General features: G+C 34.7%; 2 protein-coding genes across 8 annotated transcripts in view; one reads left to right on the plus strand and one right to left on the minus strand.

Moving 5' to 3' along the window:
* LOC101889242 (endoribonuclease CG2145) lies at nucleotides 1-18,989 on the plus strand. Its single transcript, XM_059123312.1, has 6 exons — nucleotides 1-521; nucleotides 622-796; nucleotides 2,427-2,638; nucleotides 2,703-2,935; nucleotides 3,002-3,266; nucleotides 18,979-18,989. Exons 1-5 carry the CDS (start codon nucleotides 344-346, stop codon nucleotides 3,242-3,244), a joined length of 1,041 nt encoding a protein of 346 aa, XP_058979295.1. The 5' UTR covers nucleotides 1-343; the 3' UTR covers nucleotides 3,245-3,266; nucleotides 18,979-18,989.
* Nucleotides 3,307-22,199, minus strand: part of LOC101890090 (serologically defined colon cancer antigen 8 homolog) — a 25,168-nt gene continuing 6,275 nt past the window's right edge. Inside the window, exons 2-7 of one of the 7 annotated variants that reach the window (XM_059123309.1) lie at nucleotides 19,216-19,423; nucleotides 16,101-17,552; nucleotides 15,923-16,007; nucleotides 10,407-10,524; nucleotides 6,206-6,434; nucleotides 3,307-4,590 (exon numbers count right to left, since the gene is read on the minus strand). In XM_059123309.1, the coding sequence (XP_058979292.1) occupies nucleotides 3,424-4,590; nucleotides 6,206-6,434; nucleotides 10,407-10,524; nucleotides 15,923-16,007; nucleotides 16,101-17,552; nucleotides 19,216-19,423 (3,259 nt within the window). In that variant the 3' untranslated portion in view covers nucleotides 3,307-3,423. Of the gene's footprint in view, nucleotides 4,591-5,922; nucleotides 6,048-6,205; nucleotides 6,435-6,647; nucleotides 8,223-10,406; nucleotides 10,525-15,922; nucleotides 16,008-16,100; nucleotides 17,553-19,215; nucleotides 19,424-22,199 lie in introns of those variants that run through there. The other 6 variants (XM_020036757.2, XR_009342368.1, XM_020036756.2 and 3 more) reach the window with 6 other exon arrangements.

Genomic DNA, 22,199 nt, shown 5'->3' on the forward strand with positions numbered 1-22,199 from the left:
CAACGAACAGCCATAAAACTACTGGCTATGATCTCAAAATCTCATACAACCTCTGGGGGTACCGATGAATAGTTGGATGGGAAGTAGTTGCCACTGAACGCTCAGAGAGCCCAACAGACAACGTGAAACTAACGAAAAAAAAATCAGTTTCAACAGAGAAATCAAACAGCGTAGAAGTTATGGCCTAAAGACGGCAAGACGTGCGTGTGTGCCAAAGTGAATCCCCCCTCAGAAAAAAAAACATAAGTTTTTTGAAAAAATTCCAAAGAAGTTCCACAACAAAAAATAGGCAACAAAAATAGAATTGGGTAGAATACCATCAACAATATCATCGAACGCAAACATGTCCCAAACGCCAGCATCCATCTATCCCAACATTGGACCACCGCCACCACCACAAAACACTGTCACCCCCACAGCCACACCACCCTCAGAAGAAGATGAAAAATGTGCTAAAATTAAACGTTTCCTAGGCGGAGCGATTCTCATAGCTTTGGTTGTCATAGCCTGGCATTTGTATGGTAAGACAAGCTGCAGCTGGTGTAACTTGGCTGGCTGGCAGCACTGCGGAAGTTTGTTTCAACGCTCGTGATCTCATTTTCGTTTTACTTCCGCTTTTAGAACACTTCACCTATGATCCTCTACACAATGTAACCGAATCTCCCACTGAGCATGAAATCCATGAATTCACCCGCAGTCTCTACGAACTGGAACAGCAACACAATCCGTATTTGGCGAAAGTGAATTTTCAGGGAAAAACCAAGGCATCCTATCGCGACGATAGGGCACCACATCCGTAAGTAAGAACCAAGAGGAAATTAAATAAAAAGTAAGGGGAATATGGGAGACTTTCTGCGTGACTTTTACTGATAGAGGAACTCTGGAGAGTTATGGAAATGTGTACAAGACCTTGTAAGGGTCTTCTATTTTTGGAAGACTTCAAAAGGGTCTTCGGTGTTCAGAAGAGCTATGAAAGTGTATAAAAGACCTTGGATAGGTCTTCTATTTTTGGAAGACCTCAGAAGGTTACCCTATGTTTAGAAGACCTCAGAAGGGTATTCTATGCTAAAAAAAAACCTCATAAGGTTCTCATATGTTTAGACCTCAAAAGGGTCTTCTATGTTTAGAAAACCTAAAAAGGTCTTCTGCGTTAAGAAGACCGTATAAGAAGTCTTCTATGTTTAGGAGACCTCAGAAGCGTATTCTTCTAAGTTTAGAAGACCACAGAAGGCTCTTCTATGTTTAGTTAACCCCAGAAGCGAGTTCCATGTCTAGAAGACCTTAGAACTGTCTTCTATATCTACAAGACCTCAGAAGACCTTTTTCTATTTAAGAAGAATCCTTGAGGGTCATCAATCAAGGCCCCTTTAGGAGTGGATTTTTTTAAGAATTTTTTTCAAGGCTTATTAAGGCGTGGATTTTTTAAAGATTACTTTTTCCAAGGCTTATTAAGGCGTGGATTTTTTAAAGATTATTTTTTCCAAGGCTTATTAAGGCGTGGATTTTTTAAAGATTATTTTTTTCAAGGGTTATTAAGGCGTGGATTTTTTAAAGATTATTTTTTTCAAGGGTTATTAAGGCGTGGAATTTTTAAAAAAATTAAAATTTTCAAGGCGTGGAATTTTTATAAAAATTTAAATTTTCAAGGCGTGGAATTTTTATAAAAATTTAAATTTTCAAGGCGTGGAATTTTTATAAAAATTTAAATTTTCAAGGCGTGGAATTTTTATAAAAATTTAAATTTTCAAGGCGTGGAATTTTTATAAAAATTTAAATTTTCAAGGCGTGGAATTTTTATAAAAATTTAAATTTTCAAGGCGTGGAATTTTTATAAAAATTTAAATTTTCAAGGCGTGGAATTTTTATAAAAATTTAAATTTTCAAGGCGTGGAATTTTTATAAAAATTTAAATTTTCAAGGCGTGGAATTTTTATAAAAATTTAAATTTTCAAGGCGTGGGTCAAAAAAAATTCACGGCTTATTGCGGCGTGGATTAAAAAAATTCACAGCTTATTAAGGCTTGGAATTTTTATAAAAATTTAAATTTTCAAGGCGTGGATCAAAAAAAATTCACGGCTTATTAAGGCGTAGATTAAAAAAAATTCACGGCTTATTAAGGCGTGGATAAGGAAATTCACGGCTTATTAAGGCGTAGAATTTTTACAAAAATTAAAATTTTCAAGGCGTAGATGTTTAAAAAAATAATTTTTTCCAAGGCTTATTAAGGCGTGGATTTTTTAAAGATTATTTTTTCCAAGGCTTATTAAGGCGTGGATTTTTTTAAGATTTTTTTCCAAGGCTTATTAAGGCGTGGATTTTTTAAAATTTTTTTTCCAAGGCTTATTAAGGACTGGATTTAAAAAAAAAATTCAAGGCTTTGTATCCACGTTTACAAAACAACTTTTTTATTTTCCCTCTCTTTTCAGCCTCTTACAGGTCAATGAAGATCTGCTGACCTCCGAAGGTGCTGAATCTCGCACCATTGTCTTAATGCGTCGCTTGTTCGACAACTATGAACTTGATACCCATGCCACGGAACATGTAACCGAGGAGGAGCAGCAGGAGGAAGATGAGTTTCTAAGAGCTGTTCTGGATACGCCGGTCATGCAGAAAACTATGAAATTTTTGGAATTTAAAGGTGAGCTATAAATGAATATTTCTACTTTTTTCGTAAGGCTCTAATATGTCTTCTTTTCTCCTAGGTGTTGCCACCAACAACAGAGACTCCCAGTTGCGACTCCTCAAGGATATGTGGTTTACACAGTATTCCCGTGGCCAGGGTCGTGTTGGCAGCTCTGGATTTGAACATGTCTTCTTGGCCGAGATCCGTGATGGCACCATATTGGGTTTGCATAATTGGGTCTACTTTCATGAGCAGGAAAAGCTGGGGCATTTGAACTACAAGGGCCATATTGAGAAGCTAAATCTGGAGAAGGTAGGGTGGCCTAGAAGGGCGAAGGAACCAATCATTTTTTAATTTTTTTCATTTTTTTGTTCATAGGACGGCCACTACCTAATGGCCCTGCGTTTCAGCTTCCACAACATCAACAAGTCCTATAACACCCTGTTTGTGGGCACCTCCCCCGAGCTGGAGCTGAGCCTCTACACCATGTGTTTCCTGCTGAGTGTGGGCCAACCCTGTGCCGTCCAGTTGGGGCATGCCAAGTTTAGTATTATTACCCATGCCTGGGATTGGCATGGCAAGAAAATGGTGGCCACCGCCTATCCATCGCTGGAAAAATAAATGAATCTCAACTCAGGACCTCCCCCACTTTTTGTAGATAGACACACTTTTTTTATAATAAATTAATTTTATTAATTTTTTTAAGTTTTTTTGGTTTGTTCTGTAGATTTCAACTCGATTACAAAATATTTTTACAAATGGTCACGTTCCCGCTATTTTCCCTCTCCCCTTCGCTTCAACTACTTATCCTGCATTTCCTGGATTGGTATCCTCCGAATGGTGGTGGGTGTTGGTGTCAAGGTCATTTCTGATATGGAATCATCCCCAGCACCAGCATCCAGCCCCAATGGTGTGGCCAACTCCTCAACTTCTGTATCCGAATCATCCACATCGTAGGAACGTATTAAACTTGGACTACTTATACTAAACTCCAAATCGAATGGATCCAAGCAATCAAATGTTAGATTTGCACTCAAATCCAGATCCGGATCCCGACTACTTTTTGGTTGCTGACGTGGAAGACTGTTGTGGCAGATTGGATTTTCCGCTGGTGAGGCCTCCAGGCGTAGCTGTTGGCCCCACAGCGCCACTGCCCGCTCGCGATTGAGTACGGCCTTCTGTTGGGCCATTTCCGCCAGCGGCAGTTGTTGGTGTTGCAGCTGCTGCAGGAGCAGCTGATGATGGTGCGGCGGCTGGTGTTTGTTTCTCTTTCGCTGTGACGCTGGAGGTGGTGAGATCCTCAAGCCCTGCTGCTGCTGCTCCGGTTGCACTTGGCTCTGTGGTGTCGTACTGATATGCAGAGGTGTCATAGTCGGTGGCATTGTAATCATAGCCTGTGGTGTCATATCCTGCTCCGGAAGCATCATATTGGCTGGGATCATACTGGGACTGGTCATAGTTGGCATCATAGCCTGCGGCATCGTATTGCTGCTGGTCATATCCCTCATAGCCGCTGTAGTCAGCGGCCGAGTAGTCGCCAGCAAGGGGCGCTGCTGAGGCCAAGTTTGGATCATCGACGGCGGCGACGGTGGCACTCTGTTGCTGTTGTGGTTCTGCTGGGTTATTTGTATTGCCAACATTTGGGTCTCCTGCCGATTGCTTGAACTTCTCTCCTTCGCCAATGTTGTCTTTGATATTTTCGTCATCGTTGTCGTTGTTGAGTGCCGACAATCCTGACTTGTAGTCATATCCTGAGGACTTATAGTCGCCTGCGTCATAGGCGGATACGGGGGTTGTGATAAGGGATTTGGTGGCATTGTCGGCGTCTCGTTCGGCTGAAGTTTTACCCAGTATGGAGTCATAGCTGTAGGGATTCGATTTGCCACTGTAGTCATCGGCAAGGGCTGATGTTCGTGTGGTGCTGGTGTCGGTTGTGCCAAATGTGGTCGGCTTGTAGTCGAGAGAGGCTGGAATGGGGGAGAGAGAAAAGGAGAGAAAAGGAGAGAAAACGAAATGAGAGTTAATAAAGACGTGTGAGATAATCAGTGAGTGAAGAACTTTTTAATGGCAAGGCGTGGATTTTTTAAAAATATTTTTTCAAAGAATATCAAGACATGGATTTTTTAAAAAATATTTTTTTCAAGGAATATCAATGCGGGGATTTTTTAAAAATTTTTTCAAAGAATATCAAGGCGTGGATTTTTTTTTCAAATATTTTTTTCAAAAAATATCAAGGCGTGGATTTTTTTAAAAATATTTTTTTCAAAATATATCAAGGCGTAAATTTTTTTAAAAATATTTTTTTTTAAATATCAAGGCTTGGATTTTTTTCAAAATATATCAAGGCGTAAATTTTTTTAAAAATATTTTTTTTTTAAATATATCAAGGCGTAAATTTTTTTAAAAATATTTTTTTCAAAAAATATCAAGGCGTAAATTTTTTTAAAAATATTTTTTCAAAGAATATCGAGGCATGGATTTTTAAATTTTTTTTTCAAAAATATCAAGGCGTGGATTTTTTAAAAATATTTTCTTCAAAAATATCAAGGCGTGGATTTTTTAAAAATATTTTTTTCAAATAATATCAACGCGTTGATTTTTTTAAAAATATTTTTTTTAAAAAAATATCAAGGCCTGGATTTTTTAAAAATAATTTTTTCAAAAAATATCAAGGCGTGAATTTTTTAAAAATATTTTTTTCAAATAATATCAACGCGTTGATTTTTTTAAAAATATTTTTTTTAAAAAAATATCAAGGCCTGGATTTTTTAAAAATAATTTTTTCAAAAAATATCAAGGCATGGATTTTTTAAAAATATTTTTTTTTTCAAAAAATGTCATGGCATGGATTTTTTAAAACTATTTTTTTTTTTCAAAAAATGTCATGGCATGGATTTTTTAAAAATATTTTTTTTTAAAATATATCAAGGCGTAAATTTTTTTAAAAATATTTTTTTCAAAAAATTTCAAGGCGTGGATTTTTTTAAAAATATTTTTTTCAAAAAATATCAAGGCGTGGATTTTTTTAAAAATATTTTTTTCAAAAAATATCAAGGCGTGGATTTTTTTAAAAATATTTTTTTCAAAATATATCAAGGCGTAAATTTTTTTAAAAATATTTTTTTTAAAATATATCAAGGCGTAAATTTTTTTAAAAATATCTTTTTCAAAAAATATCAAGGCGTAAATTTTTTTAAAAATATTTTTTTCCAAAAATATCAAGGCGTGGATTTTTTTTTCTTAAATATTATTTTCAAAAAATATCAAGACGTTATCTCTGTGTATGTGCGGGACATTACCTTTGCCTGCTGATGGTAAACTGTCGTATGATGTTGGTGTATTGTCTAGTTTACCAATACGATCGTTGTTCATCATACGATTTGTTAAATATTCTACATTTGATTGTAATGAAGATATTTCCGTTCTTTGTAATACGAATTATGAGATAAAGAGTAGCATTGGGATGGAAGAGAAAGTATGAAGAGAGTAGGAAATACAAAGAGATAGAAAAAAGAGAGAAAGAGAGGAGAAGAAAAGGAAAAAAGACAATTTGATTAGTTATAATTTGTTCAGTTAACCAACCTTGTGTTGTTGTTGCTCTTGCTGATTGATTGGTGTTGGTGTAATTTCAAATGTCGTATTAGAATTATGCTCTTCATCAATATCACTTCTCTCTTTATCACTGTTTGAATCTGATTTCTGCTGGCGATAATTTTGCAGTGTATTATTGAGATCTTTATAACTGGCCCAGATCTGTTTCAAACGATCCATGAGTTTTGAATTCATATCACGTAAATGTTGCTTTTCCAAACTAAAGAGAGATAGAGAGATGGGGGATAAAGAGAAAAAATTAACCAAAAATAAGAAAGAATAAAAAAATATAAAAATTATAAGAAAATAAAATAAATAATTCAAAAATTGAAAAATTATTAAATTAAATTTATTTCACTCTCTCTGCTTTTGGCTCCCACAAATTGAGCAAAGAGCATAATTCCTCTGTAATAATTTCTCTCAAGATATTAACCCATGTGTGTTCGATTTTTTCATTTGTAATCTTATAGTTTGGTGGCCTCTGTATCGGAATTTTCAAAATCCAAATACAACTCATTGTCATCCGTGCCTGGAGTTGTTGTTGTTGTGGTGGTTGTTGGCTCCGCAGCAGCCGGGGGTTGTTGCTCCTTACTCCCTGATGTTGCTGGGATTTTTACATCCTCTTCAGGCTTCTCAGTTTCCTTGGTACGTGTAGAGGTCTTTGGCACCAGTCTAACATTGACATCAACTTTAAAGGGTTTCGCTTTCGGTTTCTCTTCCTTCTTCTCTTCGCCTTTAAAGAGTCCCTCCGTATTAACAGCCTTATTTTGTTCCTCTCTTTTGCCAGATGCTGGCATCAACCCCTTGAGACATTCTGCATTGTTGCAACATGTCTGTATAACATGTTTGGTATGACAACATGTTGTCACCTGCACTTGATGGCCATCAGCTGTTGCTGGCCTGCCACTGCGCTCAGTTTCCATGGTCACATGACTATGATCCGTAGTCTGACATTTGTGGCAGGATTTAATGGTTTGCCTTAAAACCAAATGCTGTTGCAACCAAGGCAACGGCTCCGTTTTGCTGGCCTCATATTTTAAGCCATCGATGCCACGATCGTGAGAGTGGCACCTGCTATGGCCACTGTGGCTGTGGTGCTGATGATGTCGATGATGATGATTGTGACATTTGCGCCTGGGGCTATGCCCACTTAGTCTAGGGTTGCAATGATCCTCAGTTTTCACCGAGGTTGTGGTCTCTACTTTTGTGTGTGAGTGGTGGAGGTGTGGTGGAATATCACATGTGGTGGTGGTGGTGGTGGTGGTGGGAATGGTGTGTTGGTGTTTGTCCCCGCTAAAATGTTGAGATCTCTCCCGCTCTTGCGTGTGACCACCATGCATGGTGGAATATGAAATCTCTGCCTCCATGGGAGGGTGCATGTCTAGGGTGTAATCATGTCTACAATTGTGCTGCTGATGATGATAGGCACCACCACCACCGCTATCTTGGCTGTTTGGCTTAAGTGGTTGTGGTAAGAGTGTCGGGTGTTTGGTATGGTGATGTTGTGTATTTTTGTGGAGCTTGGAATAGGCTGTGGCCGTTATGGGATTGCCATATCGCTTGAAATCTCCCAAAATGGGATTTATGCTCGATTTCTTCCCCGTTTCATATTCCTTTTGATTCGACAACGAAAATCTCGACGGCGAGCAGTGACACTTGTTTTCATTTTGCCGGGCTTTTTGGCCGAAGCCACTCGTGGTTGGTGTTAATTTTGGCAATGGCGGCATCTTGGCCCAATCCAAATCTAAACGTTCTATACTACGCGATATATTTTGCCAGATATTCTCATCATCAAAGCGAGAAGTGTACACGTTTGCGTTTTCCGCCTTTTCCGGTGCCGCCGATGTTGGCTTCTCCAATGGTTTTGGCATTTCCTCTTGCTTCACCTCCTCTATTTCCACAGTCATTTGTCCAACATTGTCGTAGGTTTCCCTCATTTCTACGTTTAAGAATTCTTTTTGTTGAGGATCGGCAGGGGCTGGCTGGCTGTTTGTCTCCAAACTCAAGTCTATTTAGGGATTGGAGATTTTGTTGTTGGAACCGACGAAGCAGCACGAAAAAATTTACAATGACAGCATGTTAACCATTTTTTTCTTGTTTTTGGTAATTTTTTCTCGAGTGTATGTTTTGTGTTCTGTTGGGAGGGTGTGTGTGTGTATGTGAGTTGTGTGAGCAAATGACTGAATATGAATGAGGACAAACCAAAGAAACGAACTTAAAAGACATTCACAAAACTTAAAAAAGGAAAGAGAAACATCCTTGGTGACGATGAGAGTGGAGAGTAGCGTTTTCTATTCCTGATATGGCTGATGATCCTTGGGGATGTGTGTAAGCTGTATTTTTTTTTATTTTCTTGAACATATGAGAGAGCCTTAAAGAAAAGAGTTCTCTGGGAAGAGAATAGATTTTTTGGAAATAGATTTTTTGAACGAAAATTATTTGATGCCACAATTTGGCCACAATATATACCGGGTGAGAAGAAAGAACTGCAACCAACTTCAGACTGCTGTCATTTCTAAGCCACTCGCCCGACAGCTGTTAAAATTATTGCAGTGACAGCCCATTACGTTGTTTACAAGCGTACAAAAGCATTTTGCTGAGAATTTTTCAGAAAAAAAGTTATTCGTGATCGAATTCAAGCGGGATGGTGCGATTTTTTTATATTCGGCTGGAAAACCACAAGTGGCTATCGTTAGAGCACTCCAGCATTTAAATGTGAATAAATCTTTTGTATCTCGTACGTTACCCTGATACTGGTAGCGTAGCCCGACCGACGTCAAGGAAGTGGACGGAAGAAAACAGCAACATCAGCAGAAATGGTTCGAAAAGCAAAAGAAGTGACTTGATCGAAACCAGTGTTGCAGTGGCCGAAAAATGACTCGTGAGCTTAACATATCGAAATATTCCATTCGGCAAATATTGAAAAATGAGCTCTGGGTAAAGCCATTGAAATTCCAAAAAAGTGGAAGAACTTACACCCCAACAGAAAGAAGACAGACTCAAAAGAGCTAAAGAGTTGCTTCTCTCGGCCGAAAGTGGTGAACTGCCGAATAAGCTTTTCTCTATCTCTCCGATGAGAAACCATTCGTTGTCCAGAAGTTTGTAAACAAACAAAATTATCTGTTTGTTTTCTTATTATCGTTTTTACTTGCCAAGGAGGACAGCTGAAAATTTGCACCTTTGGTTGGGCACCAGAACTCAAGCGCCGGCTATGGTGATGGTGTGGGACGCCATAACAGCCGATGATCACTTTCCGCTCGTATTAATTGAACGTGGCATCAGAATAAATGCTGAGATGCCGAAATCGCGAGTCCTGTTGGGATGTCAACGGTCTGCGGCGACCGTTGACATCCCAACAGGACTCAGAACCCTCGCTCTCAGCACGCGCCACCAAAGAATGGTTACAAAATGAGGTTCCTCGCTTCATTTCCAGCGCACAATGACCACCAAAATCTCTGGAGTATTTTGGAAAGCAAGGTTGCCACTAAAAAAATACCAAAGTGTCGATATCCTCAAAAAAAATCTGGAGGGTGCATTAAAGCCTTGGCCACGTAAACATTTTGGCCGCAGATATTGGACACTCCAACAGGAGTCAGCACCATCGCACTAAGCACGCGCCTCCCAAGAATGGTTACAAAATGAGGTCCCTCGCTTCATTTCCAGCGCGAAATGGCCACCAAAATCTCCGAATAGAAATCTGTTGGACTATTGTGTCTGGAGTATTTTAGAAAGCAAGGTTGGCACTAAAATATGCCAAAAAAAAACGCTTCTCCGGGAATGGGCGCAGAGCAACATTCGGGCAGCGTGTGACGATTTCCTTTGGCCGTTTGAAGGCCACAATTCGTGCCAAAGGTGACCAATTCGAACAAATCTAAACTTATTCTAAAATTTGATTCTATTTCCCACATTTTTTGCTTTCGTTAAAAAAAAATAAAAAAAAATGTAAAAATTATGGCTTTTGACTTTGTTGTAGTTTTTTTTTCATCTCACCCTGTATATATGTACATCCTGACAATTCATCAACAACACCATTTTTTCAAAAAATGTATAAATTGATCTACTGCAACTTGGAAAATTTGGAAAGTCAATTTGGAAAAATTGTTTAAAATTCAGACCTTCTCTTTATCTCTTCTCTTTAATGCTCTCCCAATAAAATTAAATATATTTTTTTAATTAAATTTCCAAAAATTACTTGTGTTTCAATGTCGTATCCTCTAATTTATTCGTTAATGCTTTACATTCGCCGGTTAATTTATCCATGAGTTGCTTTTGACTTTGTATCATTTCTTCGAGTTCGTTAACAGTTTCAGCTAAAAAACACAAAGCCAACGACAGAAGTACGGTACACGTAAAGAGGGAAGAGAAGGAAAATATTTACTTTATTTTTAGATTGCATTTTTTTTATATTTTTACTTCGAAAAAAAGTTCAGGCAATTGCATGGTGGATTCGAATACGAAAGGCATACTAAAATCTACTGCCAACTCATGGATAAACTATTGATTGCGCGACTTAACGTTTTTTTTTTTTTGGAATGGAGGGCGATTCGAAAGGTTTTAATTAAATTTAAAGATTATCTCAAATTTTTGTTAATGGTTTTGAATAGATATTTCACGATTTTTATGTAATTTCACATTTCACCGACATTGACACAAGGACACAAATCAATAGCTTAACCAGAGTCTATCTAATAAGACTAGGTTGGGGGGGTTTGAAGTGATGGTTTGTGCAAAAAAAAAAAAAAATAAATAAATAAATAAACAAAAATTGATATTAACACACATATAAAGGTACAGCAAAGCGTGGTTGCATGCAAAATGTATGTGCAAAAAACAAAATAATTAATGTGCAGTTTTAGAAAAAATAAATATAATCAATTTGTATTTGAAAATTTATTTTAGTGGAGAATTATAAGATTTTTTATTATTATTATTATTATTATTATTATTATTATTATTATTATTATTATTATTATTATTATTATTATTTCTATTATTAGTATTATTATTATTATTATTATTATTATTATTATTATTATTATTATTATTATTATTATTAGTATTATTATTATATTATAATTATTATTATTATTATTATTATTATTATTATTATTATTATTATTATTATTATTGTTATTATTATTATTAGTATTATTAGTATTATTAGTATTATTATTATTATTAGTATTATTAATTATTATTATTATATTATTATATTATTATTATTATTATTATTATTATTAGTATATTAGTATTATTAGTATATTATTATTATTATTATTATTATTTATTATTATTATTATTATTATTATTATTATTATTATTATTATTATTATTATTATTATTATTATTAGTATTATTATTATTATTATTATTATTATTATTATTATTATTATTATTATTATTATTATTATTATTATTATTATTATTATTATTATTATTATTATTATTATATTATTATTATTATTATTATTATTATTATTATTATTATTATTATTATTATATTATTATTATTATTATTATATTATTATTATTATTATATTATTATTATTATTATTATTATTATTATTATTATTATTAGTATTATTAGTATTATTATTATTATTATTATTATTATTATTATTATTATTATTATTATTATTATATTATTATTATTATTATTATTATTATTATATATTATTATTATTATTATTATTATTATTATTATTATTATTATTATTATTATTATTATTATTATTATATTATTATTATATTATTATTATTATTATTATTATTATTATTATTATTATTATTATTATTATTATTATTATTATTATTATTATTATTATTATTATTATTATTATTATTATTATTATTATTATTATTATTATTATTATTATTATTATTATATTATTATTATTATTATTATTATTATTAGTATTATTAGTATTATTATTATATTAGTATTATTATTATTATTATTATTATTATTATTATTATTATTATTATTATTATTATTATTATTTTTATTATTAGTATTATTATTATTATTATTATTATTATTATTATTATTATTATTATTATTATTATTATTATATTATTATTATTATTATTATTATTATATTATTATTATTATTATTATTATTATTATTATTATTATTAGTATTATTAGTATTATTATATTATTAGTATTATTAGTATTATTATTATTATTATTATTATTATTATTATTATTATTATTATTATATTAGTATTATTAGTATATTATTATTATTAGTATTATTATTATTATTATTATTATTATTATTATTATTATTATTATTATATTATTATTATTATTATTATTATTATTATTATTATTATTATTATTATTATTATTATTATTTTACGGGCATATCCGTAGATTCTTTTGAATTATTTTTAAGAAATATCAAGGCATAATCCTTAACTCTTATGAATACTTTTTACGCCCTATTTTTGATTATTTGGAACATGTTCAAGGTTATCATCGTGGATGTTTTATTACTTTTTTAGACTCGAGGTCAAAAATTATGCCCAAAAAGTTAAAAATTTCAAATTTATTCATATTTTTTCAAAGGCCCTAACTGTGGTCCTTCTTAAAAATATTTTCAAATACAAACAGGGATACAAACAAATATGTTGGGCAGAAATTCATTGCGTAGGAGGTCTATTCTATGAAAGATAACCCACAATACTCGATTTTGTAAATATCCCTGCAAGGTCGTTATTGCGGTAGTATAAATATTTTTAAAAAAGCTCACCATGGATTCAATCTTGGATACTTTTAAATATTTATTAAAAGATCTACCAAGGATGCAATTTTTATTTTCCTAAATATTTATTTGCGTACACTCCTCAGATTATAATAGTGGATTTGAAAAAAAATACAAGTTCATAATCGTAGATTTTTAAAAAATATTATTTTCAAGGCCAAACTGAATTTTATAAAACTTTTTACACCCTCCACGACAGTATATACAGTTTGTCACTCCGTTTATAACACCTCGATAAACACACTTTAGACCTCACAAAATATATCTATATATTCTTGAATAGCATAATATTCTATGTCGATTTAGCGATGTCCGTCCGTCTGTCAGTCTATCCGTCTGCGGAAATCACTATAGCTTCCGAAGGAATTGAAGTAGATTGATATAATTTTACTCAAATATATGTTACGTCTGCAGGACTTTTGGTATATAAAATTGGCCATGTAGGTCCACGTTTTGGTAGAACCCCCATATAAAGGTACCTCCCAATATTCGGTATTTTGATGATACTACAGCCTATGACAGGAGATTGTCTGTGCAGGTCCACGTCTTCGTATAGCCCCCATATAACGGTACCTCCCGATATTCGGTATTTTGATGATTTTATCTACATTATTACCGATTTTTTTTAAATTTTGGCATTTGGCTTTTGACAAATGTTACCAATGCAGGTCCATGTCGTCATATAGACCCTAATATAACAGCCAATGGCCTTTTTAAAACAATTTTTCAGGACCATATCCGTGGATTTAAAAAAAAAAAAAACTATAATTTTTCATGGCCATTATCTTGAATTTTGGGAACTTCGTCAGAAAAAAAACACTTATTTCTAAGGTTTCCTGTTAGGCATTTTTAGTACTAAAAATGCACAATTTCTTCAGTTTGGCATCATTTTTTAATAAAAACTTCGTACATCTTACTAAATGTTAAGGCTTTCAAAATTTTATATATTTTTCCAGTGTTTCCTATTTTCAAGAAGAACAATAGGAAAATATTTAACTTTAACACCAAAATTCTGCATTTTGAAGTTTAGCAAGGAGTTTTTCAAGTTTTCTGTGCAATACTATTTCAAGGTGTTCATACGTAACCCCCAGAAACCAATAGTGGCCTCAATATCAAATTTCAGAAATTCAACTCTATCCACAGCACATATAGCATGCATATTCGAAACAAGTGACACTTCTCCATCTCAGACACCAATATCGGTCCAAAATTAGTACTATATGGTACAATTGTAGTGCACTCTTTCAAAATCAATTCCATATCTCCACACAATACCATATTTTCTACCATTTAGTACTTTTCGTACAATTATTCGTACAATTATTAATTATTATTTCTAAAACCAACTCCAAACTTGGAACACAGATACCAACAGAGAGCTCAATATCGAATTCCAGGTATTATGCTCTATTCCCTCACCCAATACCAACATATAGTACCATTCAGTACTTTCCGTACAATTATAGTACACATTTTCAAAACCACCTCCCTATCTTAACCACAGACATCAAAAGCAACATTTATATCAAATTTCAGGATTTCAGCTTTATCCCTTCAATTAATACTAAATTTAGCACCATTTAGTACTTATCGTACAATTATAGTACACATTTTTATAACCGTTCCATATCTCAATTATAGCCACTAACAGTTATCGCAATATTAAATATCATTGTTTCAGCCCTATCCCTTCACCCAGCACCAAATTTGGTACTATTTAGTACTTTTCGTACAATTATAGTGCACATCTCCGAACCCGCCTTCAATGTCAACGCTACACATGAATACCGTCTCTAGTGCCAAATTTCAGATTTCAAGCACCAACTGTTCACCCAACACCAAATTGTACCAAACATAGTTCAATTTATCACTTTTTGTGTACTTTTAACACACATTTCCAAACACAAACGTATCACCAACAGGCACCCCTATACAAAATTTAAATATTTCAGCTTGACTCTCAAACCAAATTTCAATTGTTAAGCTCTATCAGCTCACATAAAACCAAATGGTACCAGTTTAGAAGTTTAGCATAGTTTTTTGACTTTTCGTAACCTTAAAGCTCGACTTTTCAAAAAAAAAAAGAACAACTTTGGTACATCTATCCTGCACTTCATTAGTGACTCTCAATCCAAATTTCAGAATTCTAGCTCATTCCGTTTATCCAATACAAAGTATTAAATTTTTATTACTTTTCGTACAGTTTTGGTACGAATTTCCAAATACCCAGCCTTATCACATGCCTACGCACCAAGACTGGCTCCCGTTAATATTCTAGCTGCAGCCGTTTCCTCTGAGAATTGATTCTCGGTCAGTCGGTCAGTTAGTTATTTCACTACTCTTTTTACACCCTACAATACTATGTGTGGGGTGTATTATATACAGGTTGTAATTATGGCTCTATCCTCACAGAATTTTCTGTGGAGGTTGGTAAGGTTCAGAATAGAATTGAAGTCGTTCTACAGTTCACAATTAAAGGCCAATCGACAAGGAATTTCGCATGATATTAGAGCTTAGGACAAGGCAAAAACTTAGAATATTGGATAACCATTGGATTATATTTGAATACCGATCAGCACAAAAGAGGGCGTAAAAATAGGGCAAATGCCATCGGTCATAAACCCAGGGTAATATTTTTACAGGACCTTATGGCATTAATCAAAAATGAAATCAACCAAAATGGATTTTGACCTAAGGGGGCTGTCCAATATATAATAGTGTTGTAGGGTATCACATGGTCGATCCTGCACGACTATGGCCGCTGATTACCTGCTTTAAGTTAATGTAGTGCAAATGCGTATGTATGTGTTAGTAAAATTATGTGTAATGTTTCTCAAATCTAAATAAACTTCATGCAACATCTACATTCGTATTGTAGTGATAATTGTGCGGGAGTGTGGGTTATGATCTACATAAGTAATTTAAAACCCTGACTCACCATGCTTTTCTTGCATTTCGGAAATGCGTTTATCCAAATCTTTTTTGGTGGGGCGTATTTCATTTTTCATCTCTCCATAGGCCAACTACAAAATGGAAAAGAGAGAGAGAGAGAGAGAGGGAGAGAGAGAAAAATTAATATTAAATTTTAATACTTTGCTTCATTTGCACCCCCTCACCTCCTTCTCCAAACTGGCAATCTCGTCATTCAAACGCAACACTTCCCTCTTCGAGTGCAACAAATCGGCATCGGCTCGATCCAGACGTTGACGCAGCGAGTTGATCTCAGCATTCAATCGGGCCGCCTCGGTTTTATTTTCTCTCAATGCCCGATCTAGCTGCAATCGAAGAGCTGTTATCTCCTGCTCCAAAGATTGTTTCTCGGCATTGACCTGAGCCATGTCGGCCAGGAAGGTGGAACGATTCGAACGCAATTCCATTTTCAATTCCTCGATTTGAGAATTACGATTGGCCAGATCACGTTTCATATCGCCCTCGATGCGTTTTTGTCGCTCCAAGTCCAACTGCAGTTTGGCCACCTGTTCCCATTGGCTGCTCAAATCACCTCCTAGCTGGTCAACTTGATTGTTATAACGTCGTTCGGCATTGGAACGTTCTTCGGCCACACGACGTGCCATTTCCATTTGCAACTCTCGCACCCTTTCGTGTTGGCGATCGAGTTCATCGCGTAGATGGCGTACCTCCATCTCAGCCTGGGACCTTTCCATTTGTACCAAATCATTGATGTAACGTTTCTGGGAATTTTGAGAGTATTGCTGGGACTTGGCTTCGTCGAGAGACTTTTGCAAATGGCGAATGTTTTCCTCCAACGACGACTTGTCCTTTTGTAACATCTCAATTTGTTTGCGATGTATTTCACAATTTTGCCCTGCATTGGACACACTTACCACGGCCAATGGGTCGGATCGAGCCAATTTCTTTTTCAAATCCTCATTTTCCGTTTTGACACGCTTCAAATCGATTTGGGCCTGCATAAGATCAGCCTCCAGTTCGCTAATACGTGCCTCATAGACAATGTTGGGAGCTGCTGCATATCTGGGGCTTTTCACTTCCTTTTTGTTGCGATTAGCCACTGCCTTGGATTTGCCATAGACATCATCGGAATCTGATGAGGGACTGGTGGTAGATTTATCCCCATTCCCCTTACCCAGATTACCCAGCTCTGAACGGGCAATATCCGTCAGCTGTTCATTTTCATTGATGACATCCTTGACCTTGCCCAGCAGATTGGTCAGCTCATTGCGACAATATTTCGATTCCTTTTCCAGCTGCTCAATATAGTCCTCTTGTTTTTCAATAAAATTGAAAATCTCCACCGGAGCCTGAACACTGTCAGTGGGTGGAGTGGTGTGAAGAGGCTTAGAGGCTCCCACTGAGCTGTAGTAATCTATGGTGGCTGTGGAAGGATTTGCCAGAGCCGTGGTAATGGGTTGTGTTGCCGGCTGATAAAGCGACGATGGCATGGCCAAATTCTCTTTGGATGCTGAACTAAAACCGCTGAGTGTCTTCTTTGGACGATAACTTGCAGTGGTAATCGTGGCGCCCAAGCGATTTTTTTGACTGGGTGAGAGATATTTGGAAATATCGGCATACACAGGACGATCAATGGTCTGAAAATAGGGACAAAATAGGGAATGTAGATATTTTAAAGAATATTTTTCAAGGACCCATCAAACGTTGATTTTTTAAAGAATATTTTTCAAGGACTAATAGACCAATAAACGTGGATTTTTTAAAGAATATTTTTCAAGGACCAATAGACCAATAAACGTGGATTTTTTAAAGAATATTTTTCAAGGACCCAAAGACCAACAAACGTGGATTTTTTAAAGAATATTTTTCAAGGACCCAAAGACCAAAAACGTGGATTTTTTAAAGAATATTTTTCAAGGACCCAAAGACCAACAAACGTGGATTTTTTAAAATATTTTTCATGGAGCCATAGAGGTGGATTTTTTAAAGAATTTTTTCCAAGTACCCAAAGACCATCAAACGTGGATTTTTTAAAGAATTTTTTTCCAAGGACCCAAAGACCATCAAACGTGGATTTTTTAGAGAATTTTTTCCAAGGACCAAAAGACCTTCAAACGTGGATTTTTTAAAGAATATTTTTCAAGGACCTATCAAACGTGGATTTTTTAAAGAATATTTTTCAAGGACCTATCAAACGTGGATTTTTAAAGAATATTTTTCAAGGACCTATCAAACGTGGATTTTTTAAAGAATATTTTTCAAGGACCTATCAAACGTGGATTTTTTAAAGAATATTTTTCAAGGACCTATCAAACGTGGATTTTTAAAGAATATTTTTCAAGGACCTATCAAACGTGGATTTTTTAAAGAATATTTTTCAAGGACCTATCAAACGTGGATTTTTTAAAGAATATTTTTCAAGGACCTATCAAACGTGGATTTTTTAAAGAATAGTTTTCAAGGACCTATCAAACGTGGATTTTTTAAAGAATATTTTTCAAGGACCTATCAAACGTGGATTTTTTAAAGAATAGTTTTCAAGGACCTATCAAACGTGGATTTTTTAAAGAATAGGAGCTTCAGACCAATAAACGTGGATTTTTTTTAAAGAATAGGAGCTTCAGACCAATAAACGTGGATTATTTTTAAAGAATAGGAGCTTCAGACCAATAAACGTGGATTTTTTAAAGAATAGGAGCTTCAGACCAATAAACGTGGATTTTTTAAAGAATAGGAGCTTCAGACCAATAAACGTGGATTTTTTAAAGAATAGGAGCTTCAGACCAATAAACGTGGATTTTTTAAAGAATAGGAGCTTCAGACCAATAAACGTGGATTTTTTAAAGAATAGGAGCTTCAGACCAATAAACGTGGATTTTTTAAAGAATGGGAGCTTCAGACCAATAAACGTGGATTTTTTAAAGAATAGGAGCTTCAGACCAATAAACGTGGATTTTTTAAAGAATAGGAGCTTCAGACCAATAAATGTGGATTTTTTAAATAATATTTTTGAAGGAGCTTCAGACCAATTCTAAGCACATTTCCCAAGTATATTTCTTAAGGACACCCCCCCCCCCCCTACCGTGGACATTTTTAAGGATATTTCTCAATGACGCATAGACATTTTTAGGGATCTGAACATTTTTAAGGATATTTCTCAGGGACCCAAAGACCACCTACCGTGGACATTTTTAAGGATATTTTCCAAGAACCCAAGGACATTTATCCTGGACATTTTTAAGGATATTTCGAAAGGATCCATAGATTTTCTAAAGAATATTTTTCTTTTCTATTACTCACCGACATATTATCCGAATAATTATCCGCCGAATCATCATTTATATTCCTCAGATACGAACTGCTGGCCGTCTTCGATGGTGAATATGATTCAGAGGCCAACATTAGCTTCAAGCGCCCCACCGCTTCGTTGTAGGCGTAATTGGTGTAATCCATGGTCTTTGTCTTCTTGTTGATGCCGCCACCTTTCAAGGGTTTCATGGAATTGATTCTGTTTTCAAACAAATAATTTTTTCTTAAATATTTTTGAAATACCAACAATTTCCAAATTAAATTTTCTTTTATTTTTTGTTATTTTCTTGGTGTTTTAAACATTTTGTAATAATATTTTTCATTCACAAACAACCCCTTGCTATGCATGCTAACAGCGAACTAAAGTGCCATGAATCAAAAAAACTTGTTCCGAATCGTATTGGTTTGTATAGTACCAGCGCCAGCAACATTTGTGTGTTGTAATACAAAGTTCATGGCTGGTAGTAATGGTATTAAGGGTTTTCCCTTCATAACAAGTGTGAGAGCGAGAGAAGGGGTGTGTACTCTGGTGTGTGTGTGTGTGTTTAGGACAATTGGTCAAGTTCGGTTACTTTGGCAACGAGTTGAGGTCGCATTTGTTTTAGGCCAAATGAAAAATTCCAATAAGTCACCACTAGAAGCAACCCCTATTTTGTTTTTTGGTTTAAGGCCACTCAAAGGTATCAGGGGTAGCTAAGAATGTTGGCAAGACCAACTTTTTTGTTGAAATATGGCTTAGAAATGAGTTCTAATGGTAAAAGGAGTAAAATTGAATGGTTAGCTTGAATAAAGAGAACATTATTTGAGAAGGTGGTATGGAGAGGTGGAATACAATGAAGAATACCACAAAAATCCGCATAATGAATCAAGCCCATTGTGTTGTGGTTATTTGTGTGTGTTTTTATACCCTCCACCATACTATGGAGGGTATATTAACTTTGTCATTCCGTTTGTAACTCCTCGAAATACTCATATCAGACCCAACAAAGTATATATATTCTTGATCAGCGTAAAATTCTAAGTCGATTTAGCGATGTCCGTCTGTCTGTCTGTCTGTCCGTCTGTCTGTCTGTCTGTCTGTCCGTCTGTCTGTCTGTCTGTTGTAATCACGATATCTTTCGAATGAATTGAGATAGGTGGCTAAAATTTTGCACACATGTTTATTTTTCCAGTAGGCAGGTTAAGTTCGTAAATGGGCCATGTAGGTCCACGTTTTCATATAGCCCCCATATAACGGTACCTCCCTATATTCGGTATTTTGATGATTTTAGCGACATTATTCACGGGAATTGTTTTAAATTTGGTATTTGAAGTTCAAAATGGATACTACACCCTAAGACGGAAAATTATCCGTGCAGGTCCACGTCTTCGTATAGCCCCCATATAACGGTACCTCCCGATATTCGGTATTTTGTTGATTTTAGCGACATTATTCACGGGAATTGTTTCAAATTTGGTATTTGAAGTTCAAAATGGATACTACATCCTAAGGCGGAAAATTATCCGTGCAGGTCCACGTCTTCGTATAGCCCCCATATAACGGTACCTCCCTATATTCGGTATTTTGATGATTTTAGCGACATTATTCACCGGAATTGTTTTAAAATTGGTATTTGAAGTTCGTTATGGGAACTAAAGTCTGTGACAGAAAATTGTCTGTGCGGGTCCAGGTCTTCGTATAGCCCCCATATAACGGTACCTCCCTATATTCGGTATTTTGATGATTTTAGCTACATTGTTCACCGTTTATTTCAAGTTTAGAATTTGAATATGGTAATGGCTTATGACCAACAATGCCTATGCATGTCCACGTCGTATAGACCCCAAAATAACGGCTATATTCGGTATTTTTAAAATTTTAACAGAATTTTTTAAGGATTTTATTTTTTGAAAATTTCCAAATTCGTTGCAAATGGTGGAGGGTATTAAAAGTTCGGCCCGGCCAAACTTACTGCTTTTTAACTTGTTTTTTTTCAAATCACCTGACTATGACGTTGTAAGGTGTTAGAAATTGAAGATCAATGTCATGTCTGTTTACAAAGGCTATAAGCAATGGGTGTATAGCATTTCTGTATAAATTTCATTTTATATGCCTTAATTCACTAATCCCTTTTATTGTGAGAAATGTTTGTCGAGCAAGACCCGTCAAAAACCGATCAATTTTTAAATCACATTAAAATCACACAAACATTTAATAAACCAGTAAAGAAAGTCTTAAAGTCGTTCGGGGCCGACTTTATGATACCCTACACCACTTTGCTAATTTAGTAGAGCTCCACATAACAATTAAAAGTTTTTATGGGAGAATTCAATCCTACAAGCTATGATTATAGTTATAATTTAAAGTTCAAAGAACTAAATATGCCGAAGCATTTGTATCTTTTAAATTCGGACTTGTATTGCCCATTTGGTGCACAATTAATTTGAAATCGGATAAAGATATATATGGGAGCTATATTCAAATTGGAACCGATCTCGATAAAATTTGGCAAAGATATTTCTGTGCTGTATTTCATATATTTCTCTGAATATCGTTGTTACGGAGTGCATATTACGGCTGTGGGTAACAAATATGAAAAATCGGATGAACAGTATATATGGGAGCTATAGCTATATCTGAACCGATCTTCACCAAATTTGACATACTTCTAGACTCAATTCGGTCGTAAGTGCCAAATTTCATCCAATTTGGGCAAATATTAGACGTTTGGTGCACAATGGAAGGCAAATCGGACGAAGATATATATGGGAGCTATATCCAAATTTGAACCGATCTCGACAAAATTTAGTAAATGTATTTCTGAGCTGTATTTGATATATTTCCCCAAATATTGTTGTTACAGAGTGCATATTAAGGCCGAGGAGGACAAAAATAACAAATCGGATGAACAATATATATGGGAGCTATAGCTATATATGAACCGAAATCGATCAAATTTGGCATACTTATTTTCAGGTCCAATCTTATCGTACGT

The sequence above is a fragment of the Musca domestica genome, unplaced genomic scaffold (assembly GCF_030504385.1).
Source record: "Musca domestica strain aabys unplaced genomic scaffold, Musca_domestica.polishedcontigs.V.1.1 24, whole genome shotgun sequence".
Classification (NCBI taxonomy): domain Eukaryota; kingdom Metazoa; phylum Arthropoda; class Insecta; order Diptera; family Muscidae; genus Musca; species Musca domestica.

Coding starts and splice junctions, on each gene's coding strand:
- LOC101889242 (XM_059123312.1), top strand. CDS start 344: ATGTCCCAAACGCCAGCATCCATCTATCCCAACATTGGACCACCGCCA. Junction 797..2,426: donor GACGATAGGGCACCACATCC/GTAAGTAAGAAC, acceptor CTCTCTTTTCAG/CCTCTTACAGGTCAATGAAG. Junction 2,936..3,001: donor AGAAGCTAAATCTGGAGAAG/GTAGGGTGGCCT, acceptor TTTTGTTCATAG/GACGGCCACTACCTAATGGC.